The sequence below is a fragment of the Lichenostomus cassidix genome, chromosome 14 (assembly GCF_008360975.1).
Source record: "Lichenostomus cassidix isolate B80296 chromosome 14, HeHo_3.0, whole genome shotgun sequence".
Classification (NCBI taxonomy): domain Eukaryota; kingdom Metazoa; phylum Chordata; class Aves; order Passeriformes; family Meliphagidae; genus Lichenostomus; species Lichenostomus cassidix.
The window spans coordinates 5,712,002-5,729,225 of record NC_139495.1 but is presented as its reverse complement, the minus strand read 5'-3'; the positions used below and the strand labels follow the sequence as shown (position 1 = coordinate 5,729,225).

Genomic DNA, 17,224 nt, shown 5'->3' with positions numbered 1-17,224 from the left:
CCACAGGGATGCACTTGAAGTAGGAGACATGAGGGAGCAGGACAGCAGAGGCTGGTTGTCTACATAAGTTACATGACAAAGCCATAAAGGCTGCTCCAACCCAAAGCTCCAGTTACTGCCAAATAAAGCATCCACAATTACACTCCCAGCCATGGTTTCCCTGTGTGTTTGGTGGGGATGCAATGCTCCAAACCGATCTACACACTGCGAAAATCATTCCTTTGCGCTTTCAAAACTGGAACAAGACTGTCACAAAATGAGTGTGGTGGCTGGAAAAACCCATGACATTCCCACTTCCCAGAGCACTCTTCTGGCTTTGGGGTCACAACTATCAAAGGCCTCTGACTGCCAGTGAGAGAAGCTAGAGCAAAATCCTGGCCTTTTTAAACCAATGGGAGATCTGCTTTGCTTTCACAGAGCAAGGAGCTCAGATCCACGTTTCAGTCACCACCCCTTGTGTCAACAGGATCTGGAGATGATTTTCATTTACCCAGCAAACAAAAGCTACAGAGACAGATGCAATAACTGAAGTATCTGCATTAAAAGGTATCTTCTGAAACTGTCAGATCTCCATGTAAACAGATTAAGAGGTGGCCATGACATACCAGAACACTTTATCTGAAAGACTAACTATAGGTCAAAGCAATATGTTTCAAAATTTCCTATCAGAACCCAGCTCCATCAAGCCTTTGAACACAATGATTTGAAAATGTATGGTACAATTGAGTCATCTGGCATCAAACGATGACTAATCCTTAAAATTTATGAAAACAAACAGTAATTAAGACACCTCCATCATCAGAGACAAAGAAAGGGACCCAGCAATCATGAAACAGCTTTCAGATCTGCCATCCTTATTACAGCTGTTAGAATAAACCAGTCTTATTGAAAATTACATGCAACAAAAATAAACTGTAATCAAGCTTTTAAAAGCCTGTCCTTGTTACACTTGGTTTCACAAACTGGAAGACATATGCAATTCCTGTGGCTATTTGGTATTAAACAACAGTAAAAAAAAAAAAAAAAAAACAGAAACAATAATACTTTGTAGAGGCTCATAATGAATTTATGCAGCAATTTAAAGCTGGTTTTTAGTATTGTAGTTACAACACAATCCAGCACACGTTCCACTGCCCTACTTCAAGCTACACAAGCTAAAGGAATGTCATTTTGTAAGATGTTGCAAATCTTGGAGCTGAAGCAGCACAAACCAGATAAGCTGTTGTGTTTGTCACCTGTTCACACCTGCTGCCACACACAGTGCTGAGCTACAGCAATGAAGGCTGCAGGTCACATTTTCAGTGGGTATAAACAGGGATGGCTGTGCCAACAGCATGGGATTTGGCCTTGTGTACAAATCTTTTTTCCTTCTTTGTATTTTTCTCCCTGGTGTTTAGTTTATATTGTAGTTTCTCAAGTGTATTACCCAGTGCTTTGAGGTGGTCAGGCCTCAACAAAGCAACAAGCTCCTTTTACTTGTCTCTAATGCAACAAAAATAAATATCCTCAAACCCTCCAGACCCACAAAATACTACTATATAAAAACTCTTTGAGAGCAAGACAGTGAAATAACTGATTAGCTTAAATGGTGTATAATCAGTGGCACCATACTTGCATCAGTGTAGACATTCTACACTGGGCTCTACAGTCTGCAATACAGTGTGGTGGTTAAGTAAAAATGACAACAAAATCTGATAAAAATATCTGGCCTAATGGAAATGGGTTCTTAAACCTGCTAATACAACATACAGCCATTTCACCTACACATCCCATGTGTTCTACACGGCCTTTTCCACCTGCTCTGAGGCTGGGTGGCTCTGCTTAACAACTCATCCTGAACTCCAGCATTCTATTCCAACCTCTGAACCACTCCCCAGTGACAGCTGAGGAGCTGTTCCCACATTCCCTCGTGTCCAGCTCCTTTTCTCTGCACCTCACCTTCATATTAATGCACTGTAAGAATATACTAGGTTATAGTCTATTCCCCAGATCAGCTCAAGATTGAATATGCAGAAATGGCTGAAGCTGGCAGAGCTTCTGCTCAAGGCCAACCTGAGGCAAAGCTGAGGTAGATGGAGTCATTTAGCTCTTGTTTCCTAATTTATATACCAGCATGACTGCAAACAATCATAATGTTCAGCCTGGCTATTCAGAATTAGCAGTATAGGCAGGATTTGCTCCCTAATATTAATTGTTTTCTGCTTCTGTGACCAAACCCACCAAGAACAAACATCCTGCTCAAAAGGCCTCTTAGGAAGACTCTTGTTCAGAACCCCCAAATAAATGATGATCTGGTATTTGGTAAATACTTGAACTCACTGGACAGAGGCAACAGACTCTGCAGATGTTACTGAAATGCTATTGCACACAGAGGAGGAAATCTCTCTGTAACAGACACCAACACCCCTAACTCACCCATCCTTGTCACCATTCCTCTGTAAGGAGAGAAATACAATCCTTTCCTGCCCATCAAAAAGCAGCTCCTAGCCAGCCTCGTCACCTCAGTGTGAGTTCTGCAGGGCTGTGCAGGTGCAGTTTGCTGAACAGAGATGTGTGTAGGGCCAGGAGGCTGTGCTCTCATGAGCTCACTCTGTCCCCCTGCAGGGCAAACCCACCTTTCACTTATGAAACCCACCCCAAGAAAGGGAAAAAGAGAAACCACAGAAGATCCATTTCAGGGAAGCTGTTCCACCGAGCCAGAGCCTCCCCACAGCTTCAATTCCACAACCCCTTTAAAGGAATTTCACTGAGCTCAGTGAAGACAAAGTAAGGACATCCCCAAACCCTCCAACCTTTGAATCATGTCCCAGGAATTAAATGCCCCAACACAAGCTCCTCCACTGCTCCTCCCACACTGCCCCAGCCGTCTCTTAACCTTGACTACAGTGGCCCTCAGTGAGACAAAGAAAACACCCTTTGCTTTCGCCTGTTGGATGATGCAAACCCACTTGCTGACCTTTCTGGATGAACATTTTTCTAGTGTGAATGGGCCAGCTATGATCTCACTACCTTGTCAATGAGGAGGAAGCGGGGAAAGCCTTTTCAGTGTTCCATCAAAAGAGAGCTTTTATGCAGTCTGACATCAGGGGAAAACACAAGCCGGCTTTCCAACGGCGCTGCAGAGCAGCTGAGAAGGCTCTCCAAAACCGCTCCCACCTTTCCAGAGACCCTCACTCCGAGCCAGCTACTTAATGGCATGAGCAGACATTCAGCTCTAAACTTAGGATTGGCAAAAGGCTCAGAAAACCATCAATTACATCAAAGCTACAAGGGGATCTGACTCTGGAGGGCATAAATATGGATTCTGTTCTAAGAGTTCTGGTGTGACAGTGGGGTCAGCCTACAACCTTTACAATGAACATCCTGTTCCTGCTTGACCTCTTGTCCTTTTTTTCCCCTGCTACTTAATGACTGTTTGGAGCAGTCTTGGAGCTTGGAAAAAAAATGTCCTCCAAAGCTGGCTGACGTATATTGATATTGCTGGTGGCAATATATTTACACAGCCACGAAAAGCAGCTGCTCAGCTGAGCCTACTTTTAGCTTGTGCCCTACAAAAATGAATGCAAATCTAAAAGCACTACAACAGGCTGACTGAGAGACTTAAGATTCCTTCAACGTGGTGGTGTGCTGGGGAAGCAGCCCCAGCAGTGCCACCCTGCAAAGCTGCTGCCAGGAGTTTGCAGCTCTTAGGGAACTCTCAGTGTCCCTGCAGCAGGGGATTTGACAGCCAAGACCCTTTATCTCCTACCCAGCACTTCCCCCATCCCTGCAGGGCTAGGAGAGAAGCACAAGGTTGCAGTGTCACTCACAGGTACCAACAGCAAGCTCATAACACGTCTCAGCTCCTTGCTGAGCACACCCAGCTGCTCTATGTATTCACTGCTGCACAAAATTAACTGGAAGCTTCATCAAACCCAAACAGCACTGAGGATCACAACCCTGAGGCACTTTGCCTGTTTAGCTCCTAATTCAGAAAGGCTTACAGTTGCAGTCCTCCAACTTCCCCAGTTTGTTCTCAGCCCTCAAGTAATCATTAATCCAAATTTTTACCTCATTTTTAATTGTTTCTGCAAAGCATATCCCACAAAGGCAAGGCAGCAAGCAAGTGTAAAGTATGATTATTTTGGGGAACACTGACAGAATCTCAGATGTTTCTCCAGCTTATTTGGATGTGAAAATATTTTTCAGATGTTCAGGAACAGAAAAGAAAAAGAAATCCTGCCCAGACACATGTCTGCAGGTATGAAAAACAATGAAATCACTTAGGTGCCTTGTTTTTGTTCTACGACATACAGCACTAGGTGAACAGCACTTTTCTCAAGAAAACCATTGCAACTACAGAAATTAGAATTTTATGTTCAAGAATGTGGTGAGGTTCTTTTTAATTCTGCTCTTAAGAAATTCAGGGCAACAAGAACTCCGAGTCTTCACAATACGAATGCTAAGTGTAAGTCTAATCTCTTACACACAGATGTAGATCAACAGTACTTGTTTAAATACTGATAAAAATTAGAACACAGTGAAGCCAAGTGAACATAAATATTTCACATAATATTTACTGGAAAGTTGCAATAGGGATTTTGTCTAATGAGTAAATACAGCATGAAGCTGTTGAGTCTTCTATCCCTGGGGTAAGATAATTTGAAACACATTTTTTCAGATCAAAAAGTGTTATGTTGTCAAATATAAAAGCCCAATTTAGGCTGCATAATATTTAATTAAGAAAACAGCATTCCATACTGTGATTTATTTATTTTTTAAAGTCCAATGCCCCTTGAGTCATTTTATCTTCTTAACTTTAAGATCTGTACTGAGCAAGATCATGGGAAAGGCACAATCAACTTTATTTTCATTGCAAAAAAAAAAAAAGAAAAAAAGAGGGAAAACCTAAAGGGAATCCTGTGAAAATCAAATCCAAACCCAAGATTTTCTAATGACCACATAATTTGAAAAGGCCATCTGCTCACTCAAAATGGAGAGGGGCATTCTATCGGATCCTATGGGCAGGAGGATGGATCATCAAAATTTGGGTCACACAGCACAGGCACGGGGATGAACTGAGATTTTAGGCAGAGGAGAAGCCTTTCAGGCCCTGCAGCTCACCTTGACACTCCTGTGGTGTATCCGGGAGGGCTGGCACTTGACGCTGCTGGTGTTGCAGCAGCCGGTGCAGCGCTTCACCTCCACGCAGGGCGGCCATATCAGGAAGTTGGCCGAGGTGGGGTCGATCTGGCTCCGAGGTATCTCGTAGATCACCGTCCTGGTCTTGCACACGGCCGGGATGGCCTCCTCTGCGGGCACAGCAAAGCTCCAGTCAGAGCAGCTCCCAGCTCAGAGCGCCCACGTGCACCTGCTGGGCTGGCATGGTGCTCCCAGCTCCCACTGGCCACTGGCTGAGTGCTGAGAGCTGTTTGCTTACAGCTGAGTGTGGTGTTACCCTGGGGACGAGCTGGACTCGCTCCCAAAGCCCAGCCCCAAAATGAGGGCTTCCAGTGTGGCCTGGCTCCCGACACAGCACGGAGCACATACCATGAGATAAGGCAATCCTGGCTCTCTGCAAGTGACAGCAAGCCAGAGGCTCCTCCACATGCAGTGACCCTCTAGTACAGCCTCACAGTGACTGTGCAACAGCAGCTGTTGTTTTCCAGCACTGGGGTCACCACTGCACACAAATACTCCCCACAAAAATGCAACACCTGAAGTTAAACTCAGAAGGCAGACTCAGAAGTTAAAGTGAGGATTATCTGGATCATACCCAAATTGGCTCAGCTGGGAAACAACCTGCACCAGCTCAAAACTTTTGAGACTTCGGGTTTCCCCTTCCAGAACTTTAACATCCCCACATCAGGGAGACTGGTTCATCTACCACTCCAACGGGCAACTGCCATTTCTTCTGAAGTTATAAAAGCCTTGCACATGGTGGGTTTTATTTAATTTTTTATTTCTCAAATGAGGCAAAACCACCAGAGCAGCATGACTGAAAAACCTACAGCTAAACCAATATCCTGGCAGGCTCACGTAAGGTGAGCTTGTAGAGGATTATAAAGAGTAGCTCCGTGTTACTGTGTGATGCTGCCTTGATCCATGTATTGTCATCAACCTAGGGAATGTTTAAGAAGTCAAGCTGGTATTTCAAAACAGTCCAGAAAAAAATAGCAATTGCAGGGACAAGTTGTTTGCTGATAAGTTCTCCAAAGACAGCTGGGATTTTACTTTTTTTGCCTTAAGAGTGGAAGCTTGTGATAGCTTTGGGTTAGATGTGTCAGGGAACTGGAACACTGCCTGCACTTCTTCACTTAGCTCTTAAGTACAAGAAGCTCAGGCCTAGCCTGTGCCTGCAACATGAAAATCTAGGCTTAGTTTTGATAGAGACGCATTTCAACAGGCTAAATAGACTGTAAATTCCTATTCTCAGCCCCCAGTGCCATGAACCCAAGAAAATTAACAGATCCAATACTGCAAGATAGCTGGCAACTCCCCCAAGCTCTGAGCACACCCAGTTCCCAGTGACTGGTGGGGAGGCATTCAGCACCTTGCAGGGTGAGGTGCCAACGTCGCAGGCTGTTTCAGAACCGCTGCTCTCCCGAGGCAGCCAATGTGCTGGAGCGCCTGCCAATTCACACTGCAAATCCCTGCTGACAGCAAGCTGGGCTAGCTCTGTGTGCCACCACAGCTCTGAGTACAAACAGACTGAATTGCCCACCGTGGGTGAGATTGTGGATGTTTTGCATGGTCAGGTGGAATGGTGGAGCACTCACACCTAATCAGGTGAACCAGCATTGCATATAAATCCTATTCGAGCATTTCTTTGAATTTGTATCTGGGCTTTGTTGGATCACCATCGTTATTAATAAGAATAAAATCCCCTGTAAACATGCCTGGTGCCCTACACAGTGATGAAAATCAATGCCCCAGCATTTCCATCAATGGCTTTTAATTTTTGGGATAAACTGTATTTTTCTTGTGAATAAAGAGTCAAGCTGTTTCCTTTTGTGGAGCTTCTGTACTGAAAACTCTACCAACTGTTGATGTTTTTTAAAGCACACTGCTGTAGTTGTTCCCCACACTATGAATTATACATTGAATATCACAGCATTTTCTAACCGAGGTCTAGCTTTCCAACATGCTGCAACAAGAAAGTGAATGTAAAGAATTTGTGCATGTCTGTCTCCTATGGACATCCTCCAGAAGACAGCTTCTCAGGCAATGGCTCGTTTTGTGCAAAAAGAAAGGCAGAAGCTAGAAATGGCCCTTTTTTCCCTTTGTGCATGTCACATTTTTCCAGTGAAGTGTCCTGCTTGGCTGACCAGAAGCACCCCCTCTGCTTTCACTCCCAAAGTACAAATAGCTTGTTTCTTACCAATGCTTCTTTTTCTGCGAATGGGCACAGGACGGTTCTCTTGCACATGTTTAGCAGAATGAACACTGTAAGATCTCAAGTTTGTTTCTGAAACATCATCATATCCTAGAACAGGAAACAAAATATTAAACCTCAGGTATGTTATTTGGCATCAGTGTCACTACAGTGCTGTTCCATAGGGACAAATATGCACAAGAGCAAATCCTGCTGCAATTAGTCTAATGTAACCCCTGTTAAAGCAATTGCAAGGGCATAAGGAAGGGAAGAAAGGCACAGACATTGATGTCATGTATAACCATGCACAATTTAATTCCAATATCCATTTTACTGAAAGCCCCCAGAAACAGTGCACACACTGTGGCAGAGAACCATATCTAAAGTAAAACAGTTGCATTTTTATGTGAAAGGCATAATACGGCTTTTCTTACTGGAAAGGTGTAGAAATAGGAACAATAATCCCAAATGTGAAATGTTTCCTACAAGCATTTTGAAGTTCTGGTATGAGGCTACAGTAGAAAATATGGTATTAGACCAAACAGCAACAATGCTGCCTCTGTAAATTTTCTGTTGCTTGGTTTTCAGGGCAGTACTAGGACAGAATCAAAAGCAAAAAGTAACTAGCATGGGTTTCCTTTTAGCCTCTCTGTTGCAGAACAAATCCCCTGTGAAGTATCCTAACCTTTGGAGGGGCATCTGAAGCTACTGCAAACTCTGGGACTGGATCCAGGCTTGTCTTGTTCCCTAAATAAGCCTACCACATGGGTTAAAGGGCCATGAGAAAAAGCAAAGATGGAAAACTTGGCATTTCATTTATCATAAAAAACAACAAAATAACTGCTCCAACTATTTGGGTTTGTTAAGCGAAGCAGTTCAGGTCATATCCCATGCCGTGGGGTCTGAAAACCACAAACTCAATCTGCAAACGGGGGATCAGGAAGATGGAACCAAACAGAGAACTGCACACAGACCCCAGGACACCAAAACTAAGGGGCTTAGCACTCTGCTGCTTGCAGTGTCCTCTGCAACATCACTGAAGAGTTTCCAGGTTTCACTGCTGGCTCCTAAGAAAACTGTGACGTGCTCTAAAAAAAATGTACAAGGGAATTACACAGTACTCAATTACCCTCTCTGCAAGCCACCAACACCCTACACTCCCATCTTCTGCACTGTCACACTCCCTGCTCCCAGTTTGTTCTGTATACACAGACTGTAACTCTGGAATTTGTTTTATTCGCAGCTTTATTACTAACACACATCACAGGACTCTGCTCCGCAAAACAACCAACTCCTTTTCTCCTCCCTCCAAGAAATTGTGCCCTAAGGAACATGCAGCTTGTGAAATCACCTGCACAGCCAGGTGAGACATCAAGACAGCAGGATCTCCAGCACCTTAGGAAGAGTTCTGTATCTCAGGCTTTATCATCACTTCTTGGAAAATGCTATTGTAAGTAGCTAAGAGTAGATAAAATGGGAGGTCCAAGAGATAGTGCCAGGATCACCCACTGCTCCTGCCTATTCTCCTTATCAGCTGAACAGAGATCCTTGTATGAAATTAGTCATTGTGAAATTCACAGTCTCAATTTATCCAAATAAATTGGCTCCTAGTTCCTATGCACAGTGCTTGTTTCCCATAGATTTCGATGGGAAATTTTGGAACCTGACTAATTAGCTGGTATTGGGCCTTATTTGCAGTCCCAGTCCTGTCATGTAACACAGCAATGACTAAAGGGTTTTATTTCTGCTTTTATTGCACCCCATACTCCAGAAAACTCATCAGTGGTATAAATAAAATGGCTTGCCAGAGATCCCACAGGAAGTTTGCAACTGAGCTGGGGAGTGGAGCCAGGTCTCCCACATCCCATTCCAATGGCACCAGGCCATCCACCTGATCCCAAATGGTGTTATGCAAAATGAGGATCCGTTCTGATGTGCCTCCAGCCCTCTTCTGTTTCCTAGCACTCAGCCACCCAACACCTTAATACTGACCTCCTTTTTGGCAGCTTGGAGTTGTCACAGCCTCTCCCTCAATTTGAGGCAATGAAGTGATACTCAAAAGAAAGCAGCGTGAATTCTGCTCAGCCTAAGATCCACGCTAGGCTCGGAGCAAGAAGCATCTCCGTCCACAAGCAAACAGTGTTTAAAAGGAGATTAAACACAAAACTAATGCCTCTAATCCGAACTGCTTGGTGGGCAGAGGCATCAGGCTGGAAAGGGAAGCCGCCTGTGCTGCCAGCACTATGGCAGGGCTGGGCCACAGCTCCTAATCCCACACTCAGCACGCTGGCACAGCTCCCTCCTGGCATGCAGGATCTCTTGCTGCCTGGTTTAAAGGAACTGGTAAGAACCAAAGGACTGGTATGATCAGCTAACCAATATGTTAAGCCATGTGCTTTCACATATAACTGCTCGACTCAGCTGCAGTCAGCCATACCCCATCACCATGTTTGTAAGGCAAAATGACACCTCGAGGAGCATGTGTTGCTTATAATTTGATTTCTAAGGTGAAGAAGGCCTCTGGCTTATACAGTATCTCACTGTCTCACTACATATCTTAAGCACTTATGTATAATTTCCTAAGTTCATGTCTCTCTGTGAGGGTTACAAAAAGAGATCCACACAGCTAGCTCAGCAGACTGCAGAACAAGTTCCAGTCAAACCTCAATGCATTCTGCAGCACAAATTGTATTATTTCTATCAACACATCATCCACGTTGGGTTTAATAAATAGAATCATGGCTGGAGCCAGAAGACACTACAATGATAAAGGCACTTAGTGTCCCCCTGATCCCCCACAGGCATTTGGAAAGAATTCCATTTCCCAGGGAAGTCAATGGGAATATCACAGCACTTCAAGCAATGTTGAAGTTGACAGGAGTCTTGCCCAAGCAGGACTGAAAAATCACCAAGTTAGCTTTGAAACTCACACTTGGCTCTGGCCAGAAAACTTTCATTTCATTAAAACCATGATGGTACAAAAAGCACTGTCTAGTTTGACTTTAAGGAAGGCTGCTATTTAATTTGTATCAGTTTTCCCCCCAATGTACTGATTTAGTTGCAGGGTAAGGATAAGCTCTAAGCAAAGGAAATCGGAGTTTATGGGTGCTTAGCACCTCACAAAATGAGGCTTAGAGCAGAAAGCCTAGAAACGGGCGGTTCTTAGTTTAGAACTCAAACACTGCTCGTCACCAAGTGAAGATGGAGGATGCTGCACAGAGCCAGATCAGTGCAGCTCTCTTTTAACGTTTTAATAATAAAAAAATGTTTTCATGGCAGCCGATCAAGAAATTTCTCTGTAATCTTTTATGTACTGACAACATATCAATGATGGGCATAAAAACTCCTGCAATTAGCTTTGGTCAATCCATTAGTGTAGCTGAAATTGTTCTTTTTTGTCAGATTGGCAATTTTCCACTGGGTCATGGAATATAAATCACAGAGTTCCTGTGACATTCTGCCAATACATGATTACTCTTCTCACTCAAGAAGCATGTGGAAAGCATCCTAGGATTACTGCTATTTTACATTTATCAATTTATACTTCTGCATTTCCATCTTCTTCCCAAACTATTTTATGTGAGGTACAACCTCCAACACATGCAGCCTTAACGCAAACCCTTCTACATGTCACTTTGATGTGCATCCAGAAAGTACAGATCCAAGACCTCTAGTACCAACAGCAGCAGTTTAGGGAATTCTCATTTACCTCCATTTTTTCAGGAACTCAATGTAAGGTACAATAAACTGAAATGGTCTGTCTTACAAATCGGTCCTAGAGCCAGAAAGCCCACGGCAACATCAGTCTGTTTTTTTTGATCTTCATTTTGGCTGATGCAAAATATGCCCTTCTAACATCCAACTGCAGAGATAGATGTCATTAAGTTTTCAACTTTGATCTATTAAAGGAAATATAAGTAGAAGCCTGCAAGATCCTGTTTTGTTTAGGTTTTTTTTTTCCTTTAGCTAGGTGTGATCTACCAACTGTAAAGCAGGAGTATTCCCTCATCTCAGGAAAAACACAGGCCACACACGGAAGATGCCTCTCCTGATGTGTAAGAGGTGCAAGGGAGGCCAAAACATTGCACTGTAGCATCCTTTACTTGAGCACCACACCGATAGCTGCAGAGGCAACAGCACGTTTTCCAAAAGACTGAGCTCTGCAGCAGCCTAACACTTTTTTCCATGGAAGTATACAGTTAATTTAGAACATCTCTCCACTTAACAAAAGCTGCTCTGCTAGTTCTTAATCACAGGCCGTTAAATTCACATGGCCTAAGGTGACCCTGGTGGATGCCCTTAACCCATGCAAAGAGGCACACTCAGCCCTGCCTTTCCCCATGCAGGCAGACAACTTGGGGAAAATCTGTTCCCAGCGGGAGGCAAACATAATAGGTGATGAAATGAACCCTACCTCCCACAGGACAGATGGGAGAGGTGAAGCGCGAGGAGAAAAACCACGCTGCTGAGCCAAAGAGAACTTCACAGGCAGAACAGAGGAAATGCCCCCGTTTTGGGGATTGAGGCTGTTCGTAGTAAAACTCTACTCTGCATGCTAGAGCTGCCTACTTCCTGGGACTGTGCATGCTTTCTCCTTTAAACAGGGTCAGACTCTGCTCTCTGTCATGCCAAGGCAATTCTGTCACTGCCTCTGGATCCCAATCGCAGCAAATTAATACAAGACCCTATTTCCTGATAGAAAGAGGGAATTTTCATGCTGTCTTGGCCCTCTGAGTTGGACATGCAGCACTGGGCTCTGACAAACTGGCCTGGATTTTCTTTTTTGAATACAATGATAAGCTCCATGTTGGGTAGTGTTTTTCTTTAAGTAATATGCCAGATGGTCTGGGGGTGTGGTTTCTAATTTTATGAAGGGGGTTATCAGTCATCTCTGCGCTACAATATAGAGACCAAATCTGTCAGAATAGAAGAAAAACCTGCCCACTCTGACTTACAAAACTTACTTTTCCAATTAAAAATGTATGTTTTGCATTGCAGGAGAGAAAATGACTGTTCTTCCTTCATTTTCCACAGATTCCGCCTTGTTACTCAGGAATATCAGACATTTTCTTCATGCATGCCTGATCCTGCAAACTCTTAGCCTACAAGATCATTCTTAATTCTCAAGTCCACCCACTGAGTTTAAACAGGGCTACTCACATGCAGAAGGACTGGCAATACCATGCACTATAACGAGGGAGAGAATAGTCACTTGGAGTGATTTTGTTCTGAGCCTCAGTTTAAAATGAGTACGAGCTACAAAAGAGAAATATACCTACTGTAAAAGCCCTCACTGAACTGGCTGCTCCCTAAAGGCAATTGCAGCCCTAAGGAAACGCATTTCAGAAATATCATCCTACCAGGGACAACGAGAAAACATTTGATTTGCTAATTCAAGCTAACACTAAATATAGTAAACAGGCCTGATCCTGTTTACTGAGCAAAGCGTGGCAATTTCAATACTCGATTAGTCACTCTGATAAGGCTTTAGTAAGAATTACTCATGACAGTAAAGCCTGCAGGACTGTGCCCAGGAAAAGCAATTGTGGGTAGTAAAGACAGGCTACTCCATGAAAACCCAACCATGCCTGTGTAGCTCAGCTTAGCACTCACAAAAGGAGCACTCACACAAGCAAGAGTGGGTGAAAAGCTGAATATTTTGGTTTTATTTTTTAATACTGTTTGAGTTCATGTCTTAAGGAATTACTGTTTCATGGTGAAATAGTAAAATATTTATGTCTCTTGTTTCTCTAATGGTTTCTAAACTGACAAATTGCAAGAAAACAGCAAAATGAAATGGGTAAACTTGTGGCTGACCTTTTCCATTTTTGGTCTTGCATCCTCTGGTTAATATTCGCCACGAGGTAAATGATTATTTTCTGAAATAAATTTCTCTGCTACATCTACCCATTTATTCAGATCCTGTCGTTGCCCCACTTGTCTGCCCAATTCTCTTGCAATGGAGCCACGTGAACTTTTGCTCTCCTTCTAAGTGGTATTTAAAAATGAAGCATGTGCTTGTTACGCTGAGGTATTTGAAAAAATAATGTATTCTGGTAGCTACAGAACCCTGACTCAAAGGCAGGAGCAGCATGCACTATTTTAAAATGCTCAGATCCAGCCCTTCTGCAACAGCAGCCAACTCCACTGAGTTCACTGGAAAAAGATTTTAGCAGTAGTGCACTTGTCTGGTCCAAAACAGCCTTTGGTGGGGAAATATGAACTGCATACCCCTTCCCTGTTGTGAAAGTTTCTTTAATTGCGGTGATAAACAACAGTGATGAAGCACCGCTCTCCAAAAACACTAAACTGATGCCAATCTGGTAATTAGTAATTAGCCTCTATGGTAAAGTGTTGTGCAAGACAGAAATATTCCCATTTTCAGTGTAATGGGAAAACATTTGCTCCCTAATCACATGAAAATTGAAAGCTATGACTGTAAAATACGTTCCTAGTGCATTCCTGCTCATTAATAGAGCACTGTACAAAAAGCAGTGAGTTAAACTCTAGAAAGATCCTGCAACACTGAATGAAGGTGATTGAACCTGGCACAGCCTTTACAAAAATACACAGCATATGGTTTAAAAGGAGATGGCCCAGTACCAATGCAAGCAAGAACTCATTCATTTTTCTCCATGTTTGTGCTTCAGCAAGATGCAGGCTTCCCCTGGGCACATCAAAGGTGCCGGGTTTATTCTGTCTCAACTGAGGGAAGAAATCACCAGGAACAAAGTGCATCAAGTGAAACCAAACGATAAGGAACCCAGCAATACCGTGCTTCTAGACCTGATTTACTGCTGCAACGATCTGTTAAACTGCACGTTCTCACTACACCCATTTGCATGCCTAATGATGCAGAAAATAACCCTGCACTATTTTCTTTTTGGGGAAAAAAAGTGTATTTTTCAGAGTGAGCTTCATATGCAGGTTCCTGTTTAAAGTCAGCGTGGACGGTTTATTTTCCTTTTAATAAAGCCCAGCGCTTGAAGAGACATTACTTCATTCATAAATATTGTTTCAAATATTTTAAATACCTCTAGGACAGTAGTTCAAAGATAACAGAGCAATGCAAGACCAACAACAAACCTTACGGCAATTCTTCTCCGCCGCGAGACGGAGAGAGCTCTGAAAACACTGGGGGGTCACAAGGTCCCTCTCCACCCTGAACCCCACGAAGTTTTAATTCCCGCTCGGCCCCTTGGCCGCCGCCTCCCAGTGACACATTGCCAGGGCCGCCCGGCTCTCGGGCCGATCCGCACGGCGCGCCGGGCGAGGTGCGGAGCGGGGTGCGGGCAGCGCGGGGTGCGGAGCCTCCCCCCGGGGCGGCGGCGGCCGACGGCGCGGAAGGAAGGAGGACGGGACTAATTTACCTACGGAGTCAATCTCCAGGAGGCGCTGCAAGTCGCGGATGCTGTGGATCTCGCTGTGCGCCAGCCGCTCGATGAGCTCTTGCGGGATCTCGGCCTCCTTCAAAGACACACACACCGCGGGTCACCGCGCAGTCCCGCCAGGCGCGACCGCAGCGCCGGGCGTGCGGAGCGCCGCGGCTGGGGGATCGCCGGGGAGGGTGCGGGGCGTTTGCGGGACACGTGGGGATGAAGCGGGGGGAAAATCCACGCGCGCACCCCCCCAACACCGCTCCGCGGGGCGCCGGAGCGCTCCCGCCGCCCCCGCCTGCGCGCCCGCGGGGGCTGCGCGCCGCCCGCCCGACTGCGCCACGGCTCAGCGGGGCGGCAGCTCCGCACGGCCCCGCCTGGCAGCGTGTGCCCGGCAGCGCCGGCAGCCCGAGCCTGAGCCCCGCTCGGGGCTGCAGCCCACCCCGGACAGCGGCTGCCCAAGTTGGCCCGGGCGGGCGCCAAGTCCCCCGAGGGCGCGGGGCTCCCCCGACCCGGGCAGCAGCAGCAGGAGGAGGAGAAGCGTCCCACGGGGTCGCCGCCATCCTACCAGCGCCCACGTCGCGGCTCCCAGTGCCAAGCAGACCCGGTCCCGGGAAAAGTTACGGCCGCCGTGCAGCGCCGAGCACCGCGCTCGCCCCGACCGGGGCCACCTGTAGCAGCCCCGGGACGCGGCTCCGCGCTCCCTCCGTCCCCTGCGGGCGGGCGGGCGAGCTCCCGACTGCTCCGGGGGAGCTTCACAAACCGGGCAGGGGCGTTTTGGGGCGCGGGGGATTCACCCAAGTTCTGCCCGCGGCACTGGCGGTGCCCGCGGCCGCGGTGTGCAGCGCTGGGCGCCGCGGGGGCGGCCCGGCTCCGCGCACCCTCGGCTTCCGCACAGCCGCAGCCCGCTGGCACCCGCGGGGCGTGGATATTTTATCCTGTATTTATTATATATACAATATATGGTATATACATATTAATTTTTAAGGGCGGCCAGCAGCCCGGGCGCGGAATGCACGGTCATTCCCCTTCGTTTCTGCCATGCATGAAATGGCAACTTGCTCCCGGGCTCGGCCGCGCAGGGCCCGGGGCAGGGCAGCGCTCCCGGCGGGGCCGGAGCGCGGGGATGCCCGCGGAGCCCAGGTGGGCAGCCCGCTCCCTCCCCGCTGCCCTCCGCCGCGGCTCGCCCAGACCCCCGGCTGCGGCGTGCCCCGGGGACCGGCAGCGCAGGAAGCCGCTCTCACCTACCTCGGAGAAGGTAAAGGACAGGTAGCCAAAACCTATCAGCAAAACGCAAGCCCAGGTCCTCATCGCGGTCTAGTGCACTTTAGACACGGAGGGAAGGCAACGCTGATGGAGAGGGGCTGCAGGCCGGCTCCTGCCGCGCAGGAATTCAGTACCATCCCTCAGGGGAAAGGCAGCGGGGTGGCTCGGGGGTCCTCCGCATCCAGGGTGGGTCGGGGCTGCCCGGGGCGGCGGTGGCTTAATGACGGCGCGGCCGCTGTTTGTACGTTCCCCTCGCTACGGGAGCGTGGCTGCTCTCCCTTCTGCCGCTCTTGCTCGCTCCTCTTGGCTCTTAGGACTAGACCAGCCGGTACTTCTGCATATTTGCTTAGATCAGACCAAAGTGAAACCCAAGGAGTCGATCCGGAGCGCAGCCGAAACGCCCATCACCTGTCTGGGGCGGCTGCCCCCCTCGCGCGGGCGGCGCTGGGGCCGCCTCCCCCCGCCGCGGCCGCCGCTCCGCGCCGCGCCGGGACCGCGGGGCTGCGCTCTCCGCCGAGGGCCGGCCCCCCCCGCCGTGCCTGCCCTCCACCCGGCCCCTCCTCGGAGAGGGGAAAAATCAAAAATCTTTATTGATACGGAGCGAAATGTTTCTCTTGTCGAGAATGGTCCCGCTTCCCTCCCCGGCGGGGGCGAGGTCAAAAATAATAATTAATTAGGAATAATAGCAGGGATAAATCGGAGCAGTATTGCAGGATCTCGCGGGCTGCCTTGGTGCAGTTCCTGCTCCACTTTGCACGGGAGAAAAAGACGGGAGGAGGAGGAGGAAGAAGGGGGAGAAAAAAAAAAAAATATATATGCAAGAAGGTTTAAATCCCAAGGGGATCGGAGACGAACTGCAACTCCAGGCAGAGGGAGGCTCGGGGCTCGCTCCGGAGCGGTGGCCGGTCTGGAGCGTGGCCCCGGCGAGGAGCAGCATATACCGCTCCCGCCCCGCCGTGCGCCGCCCCCGCCCCTCCTCCCGGGTACTCCCGGCACCAGACCCACCAACAACAAGTCGTGGGGGTGCCGGCAGCTGCGGCGCCTGCTCCGGGGCCAGGGGCTCTGCCCACTGAGAGGGGAAAACAAGGAGCCGGCGGCGGGCAGGGGCCGGGGGGAGCGGGGCAGCCCCCGCCGCCGGCCCTCTGCGGCACCGGGCGGGGGGGCGGGCGCTGCTGCGCAGCAGCCGCCGTGTAACCTGGCGGGCTCGGCCGTGTGCTCTGCCTTTACA

At 47.6% G+C, this 17,224-nt stretch overlaps 1 protein-coding gene across 9 annotated transcripts in view; it reads right to left on the bottom strand.

Annotated features, from left to right (window-relative positions):
- The window catches only part of PDGFA (platelet derived growth factor subunit A), an 83,875-nt gene extending 66,947 nt beyond the window's left edge, over window positions 1-16,928 (bottom strand). For 3 of the 9 annotated variants that reach the window (XR_014855083.1, XR_014855081.1, XR_014855082.1), the window contains exons 1-4: window positions 15,979-16,928; window positions 14,725-14,821; window positions 7,361-7,465; window positions 5,104-5,291 (exon numbers count right to left, since the gene is read on the bottom strand). Coding sequence is in view for 4 of the 9 variants with exons in the window: in XM_085074628.1 (XP_084930754.1) it covers window positions 5,104-5,291; window positions 7,361-7,465; window positions 14,725-14,821; window positions 15,979-16,041 (453 nt within the window). In the remaining 5 variants the exon portion in view is untranslated. The remainder of the gene's footprint in view (window positions 1-5,103; window positions 5,292-7,360; window positions 7,466-14,724; window positions 14,822-15,978) is intronic. The other 6 variants (XR_014855079.1, XR_014855080.1, XM_085074631.1 and 3 more) reach the window with 3 other exon arrangements.
- Between the last annotated feature and the right edge of the window lie 296 nt (window positions 16,929-17,224).